General features: G+C 43.1%; 1 protein-coding gene across 1 annotated transcript; it reads left to right on the forward strand.

Annotated features, from left to right (window-relative positions):
• Positions 1-689: 689 nt before the first annotated feature.
• Positions 690-1,462, forward strand: LOC107080995 (inhibin beta A chain-like; the record flags this gene model as incomplete). The annotated part of the gene is made up of 1 exon (XM_015369205.1): positions 690-1,462. A coding segment is annotated over one exon (773 nt), but the record flags the coding sequence as incomplete, so codon positions are not given.
• Positions 1,463-5,400: the final 3,938 nt, after the last annotated feature.

Consider the following 5,400-nt stretch of genomic DNA (forward strand, 5'->3'; position numbering starts at 1 on the left):
ACTATAGAAGTCAGGTTACGATAACCTGAAAGTTAATCTGTTTAGCAGCAGAGAAAGAACTTTTGGAAAAAGGAAAAATAACATGCAGTTAAAAAATAATATAGCAAATGTAGGTAGATGCAATGTTCACGATAAAGAAAGAAAGACAGCAGCCTATTTACAGGCAGTGATAATACCTTTAACTATGTTTCTTCCTTGTTTCCTAATATCCAAATGAGTCATAAACCTTAAAAGAAAAGTTCTAGTTCTCAGCTGAAAGTGGAGCAGAACATCATGGTTCCCTCTTCACGTGTTGTTTGCTGACAGAAATGTTCTATAAATAGTTGTTTCTCTTTAGAGAAATGTGTTATTGAAAGGTTCCTCATAGGCTCTTCCAAATTAAGGGACAGTAACGAGGCCGCTGTGGCGGGGGGCGGGGGTGCATACCGAGGGATCTCAGGCTGTGAATAATCTCTTTATTCAGACTAATCTGGGCCTCAGTAATTATTTTGCAGCAGGAAACAAAAAGGAAGCAGATGAGAACCTGGTCAGCGTCTGTTTTAGGCTCTGTTTATATCAGATATGTTTGGAGGCAGTGATCTATTCAGGCATTTCTTTCAGACCTTGTTCATTCATTCACAGGCCCGGTGGGGGGGGGGGTCCTCTTCTCTACCAGCAGGTCTAACATGACGGCTTCTTTTCCTCTGCAGGAGACTCTCCAAACACAGTGACCTTTGACATTTTGAAGGGTGGAGGCGGTGCCGTGGTGCAGGACGCCAATGTCTGGATCTTCCTGAAGATGTCGAAGGTCAGTCGGTCCAGAAGTAAAGTGATGCTGCAGCTGCTGTGGACTCGCCATGACGGTGGATCTCATAAAGACAAGTTTGTGTCAGAGAAGATGGTGGACAGCCGTCGCAGCGGCTGGCACAAGCTGTCTGTGACTCATAGCGTTCAGTCTCTGCTAGACGGAGGCAGCAGCGCCCTCGGTCTGCAGGTCTCCTGTCCACTTTGTGCAGAAGTCGGGGCGTCGCCAGTCCTCACAGCCGGAGCGAAGACGGCGGGCAGGGATGAGTCCCACCGACCGTTCCTCATGGTGATGCTGCAAGTGGAGGAGGAGGAGCCTCAGCGGAGAGTCAAACGAGGTCTAGAGTGCAACGGCAAAATCCACGTGTGCTGCAAGCGGCAGTTTTACGTGAGTTTCAAAGACATCGGCTGGAGCGACTGGATTATTGCTCCATCTGGTTACCATGCCAACTACTGCGAGGGGGAATGCCCAAACCACATGAGCGGCTCGACGCTTTCCTTCCACTCTGCGGTCATCAGTCACTACCGCATGAGGGGCTTTGGGCCGTTCCAGAACATGAAGTCCTGCTGCGTGCCCACCAGGCTGCGCGCCATGTCCATGCTCTACTACAACGAGGAGCAGAAGATCATCAAGAAGGACATCCAGGACATGATTGTAGAAGAGTGCGGCTGCTCGTAGGACCAAAGACTACAAAAAGACTGAGAACATGCAGGAAAAAAAGTTCTAACTGATGCTTTTCCACATTGGAAGAAGCTGAATCCGAACGTTCTCCAGACGGGTTCTCTCCCAGAGGAAACGTCCTGTGGAGGGTCAGCCAGCAGACTGGATGGACACCAGGTCTTCCAGCCAATCATCACAGATCGTCCCACCTTTGAGGAGAGAGCAGACAAACCTTAGATGGAGGCTCTATGATGGAGGGTTGGCCACGAAAACTGTTTATAGAACAGATATAACTTATTGACATCATTTCAGTTTGGTCATTAAAATGCAAAACAAAATGTTGTGTTTCTTCTTTTACCCTCATCACATCGCTGTCGTCCCTGAAAAAGGAAATAAACTTTCTGTGTAATCATGTTTTTCACTCAAATTAAATGGAAATGTGGGAACTGGGAGCAGAAGGTGGTTTTACTGGTTTGAGTCTTGGTGGTGTTGCTCTGGTTTATCGGCCATTCCAGTTCAGCTCTGAAGTGTTTCTGGATGTTTTTCTTATTCACTCTGTTCCAAGCAAGGCAGTTCATCCTATTGAGTTCCATGCAGTTTATTTCTATTCTATTCAGTTTATTTCTATAGCTCCAATTCACATCATGTCACTTTATAGATCCAGATCAACCAGATCATCCAGTCTGATTGATTCAAAGTTTTCTATCTAAGGAAAACCAGCTGATTGCATCGACTCATTGACTCTTCAGCAATCCCTCACACTAAGCATGCTTGTAGCGACAGTGGAGAGGAAAAACTCCCTTTGAACAGGAAGAAACCTCCAGCAGAACCAGGCTCAGTGTGAGCGGCCATCTGCTGAGGCCCACTGGGTTCAAGGAGGCAGATCATCCAGTTCTCCCTCGTCAGGCAGATAGATGAAGCCAACTCCTCCTCTTCCTCCTCTTCCTCTGACTGTGTGCAACATTCAGTGTCCGCAGGCCAAGCAGCAGCAGATCATCCAGAACCCCAGTACCAGGCCAGAATCCCCTTCCTCAAATAGAACCAGAGCAACCTTATTGGATGTAAAGGTTTCCTTAGATCTCTGATTGTCATATCAGGTCCTAAACTACCAAAGAGCAGAAGGTAAAGAAGTGGCTGACATGGCAGAGCCCTAAAACTACAAAGATGGCCGACAGGTTCTGCAGAGACGAAGCACAGCCTGAGTTCTCATTGGTTACAGCCTATATGACTTTATTACAGTTAAAACAGAACGTCCCTCAGTCTCAGGGAGGGGGGGGCGATGTTACTCACATATGATGTCATAGCATTCTAACTATGATACATTCTGAGATATGACAGAAAATGTATAGTTAATCATTGGGCAATATTCATTTCAAATGTTGCTTTGCATTATTATATAGAAAAACAATAAACAGGTTCATTTAAAGTGAAGTAAAGGAAGATATTTGGTTTAAAAATATAAAAATAAAAGTAAAATTTATTCTCCTGTTATTTATATTGAACAAAATAAAATAACAAAATACATCAAAAACTAAAGTGGATGTGAAAATGAACGGTTAAAACCTTTTAAGCAAAATGTAATATAAATTAAAAATGTTTGCCTTTAAACACCTGAACCAGGAACAATAATCATCAATCAGGAATAAATGCCATTCTGTTTGGAAACATCTATATAATGTGTTTCACATTTAGTGAACAGCCTGAATGAAATAACTCTTTAATAACTTACTGTGATGCATCTTCTCCTCGGCTAATGTTGTCATAGTTTATGTGATTGTGGAGAAAATGAAGGAAACATGAAGACGATGTCCAAACAGGACAGTCCAGACAGGTTATTCAGTCTCAGAGTTTGGACATTAGCGCCGCTGTCTGCAGTCATGCTCACCTGTTTTTCTACACTGAGATGCTGAGGATGGAGTAACTCCTTCACACCAGTCAGGGTTTTATTGGCTGTGTGACTCTGAGGAAAGTAACTGGTTTCCAGCTCTGAGCTGCACAGTTCCCAGTCGCTGTTAACATCGCACACAGTCAGACTCAGAGAAGGCTCTGTGGTCGATGCATAATACATGTCCTTCCTGTGAGGGTCTAGTTTCTGAACTACCTCCTTTCCTAGGAATGAAGGTGTCTGCAGTGACGCTTTCAGCCATGTTTGTTTTCACCTTTACAGCTGGAACATTTCTCCATGCACGACCCTGGTGAGCTTAATCCTCTGCTGCTAGGTTGATGCATGTAATCACACCATGTAATCAATATCATGATATCATTGATTTATTGGCATCATAGTGAAATGGCCCCGCCATCATGTCACATGATCAGCTCAGGTGAAGCCCACCTGCCTGTGCAGCTGCCATTTGAAGCTGTGTCTGCTAAAGGCTGTGAGGTAAGGGAGCAGAGGGCAGCTGCTCTATCGCTGACGTCATCAGCTGACCTGAGAGAACATCTGACCTGAAACCAGATGTTTGATCAACCAGGAGACAAACAGTCAGAGTTTGTTCAATGGAACGACCCGGAAACTGATGCAATGTTTGCCCTGCAGAACCAGACGCCTCTGCTCAGAGTGGACCGCTAGGAGCTGAAGCAANTTACTCTGACCATAAAGCTGTGTTAATTTGAGTATCTGATGTGTTTGGCTTTTTGCAGTGTTTTCTTCACGTCCAGCAACCAGCGACAGAAACCATCTCCTAATTTGGCCGAGCTTAATAATTAATTGAAGTTTTTATTGATCTCAGCAGATCGCACCAGAGAGCAATAAGGGTCTTGCTCAGAGACCCAGAGTGGCAGTCTGTGGAAGTGGGTTTCGAACTCGCAACCTCAGGATTCCAAGCTCTATGCCCTAACTACAAGGCCAGCACTTCCCTCCAAGCTTTTAATGTCAGCTGCAGCACATTCAAGTTCTGCCAGTGTTCTTTGCTCGAGCCACTTCGGCTAGATAACCGTGATTCATCCAGTCTCCGCCTCATTCGGTCTCAGCTGCACGGCTTCAGTTCACCAGGCCCACAATACTGTTTTAAGTTTAATTAAATTCTCCATGTAAATAATTTGCCTTGTTAATTGTTTTATGAAAGAACAATTTATAAATCATAATTTTCCAATAGCAAAACCACTTTCCAACTTTTGCATCATGGTGTTAATAGGACTTCATTTTATTTTATTTATCTCTTACCCCTAATAATTGTTGAGTTGTATTTTGTCTACCAAGTTTCATGAAAAGTTAATTACCTTAAGAAATCCTTAGCATAAATGTAACTTGCTCTTTCTGAAAGTTGAATGATTACAAATCTTTTTTTTTTTTATCATCACCTTTAAGTATTCTTAATAATCAGTGTTTCATTTATTCACTTTGCTACAGTAAGACCAACTTAACTCAGTAGTGCTCTAATTCTGTCATCTATGTGCAAAGAAAGGATTTGTCTAATCATGTGGGGTTTATCATAATTAAATATAAGCTCCAGAATCAGTCACTTTACATGCCGTACACAATATCATTCTAGTGTAACAATCTGTACATTGTTTTCAGTTAAAAATGCTTCTAAACCTTTGGGCCCTATTTCTATGATGATCGCCCCTGTGTAACTGTGCTATCCTCCTTCTGCCTCTCAGTGAACAGCTATTTTAAGCAGCTGTGTGTGAGTCAGGCATAATGTGTGTGTGTGTAGAAAATGTGTGTGTGTTGCGTTTCCGTTTGCCTCGAGACAGAACTCAGAACCATTTTTGGACCTTACTGGGTGGGTGGGAGGTGGGAGGGGGGGTTTTCAGCACTTTTAGTACAAATTGATTTTCTAACCTTTAACATGTTAATTTCAAGACATAGTAAGTAGGGGTGTAAATCACATCCATCATGGCGATTCGATTCAGTATCGATTTCCTGACCCAACGATTCGATTATTTTCGATACTCAAGAATACACCATGATTCGATTCGATTAATCTGTTAATCGGTAAAATTTTTTTTTTTAT

Source organism: Cyprinodon variegatus, unplaced genomic scaffold (genome assembly GCF_000732505.1).
Source record: "Cyprinodon variegatus isolate N-32 unplaced genomic scaffold, C_variegatus-1.0 Scaffold2631, whole genome shotgun sequence".
NCBI lineage: Eukaryota > Metazoa > Chordata > Actinopteri > Cyprinodontiformes > Cyprinodontidae > Cyprinodon > Cyprinodon variegatus.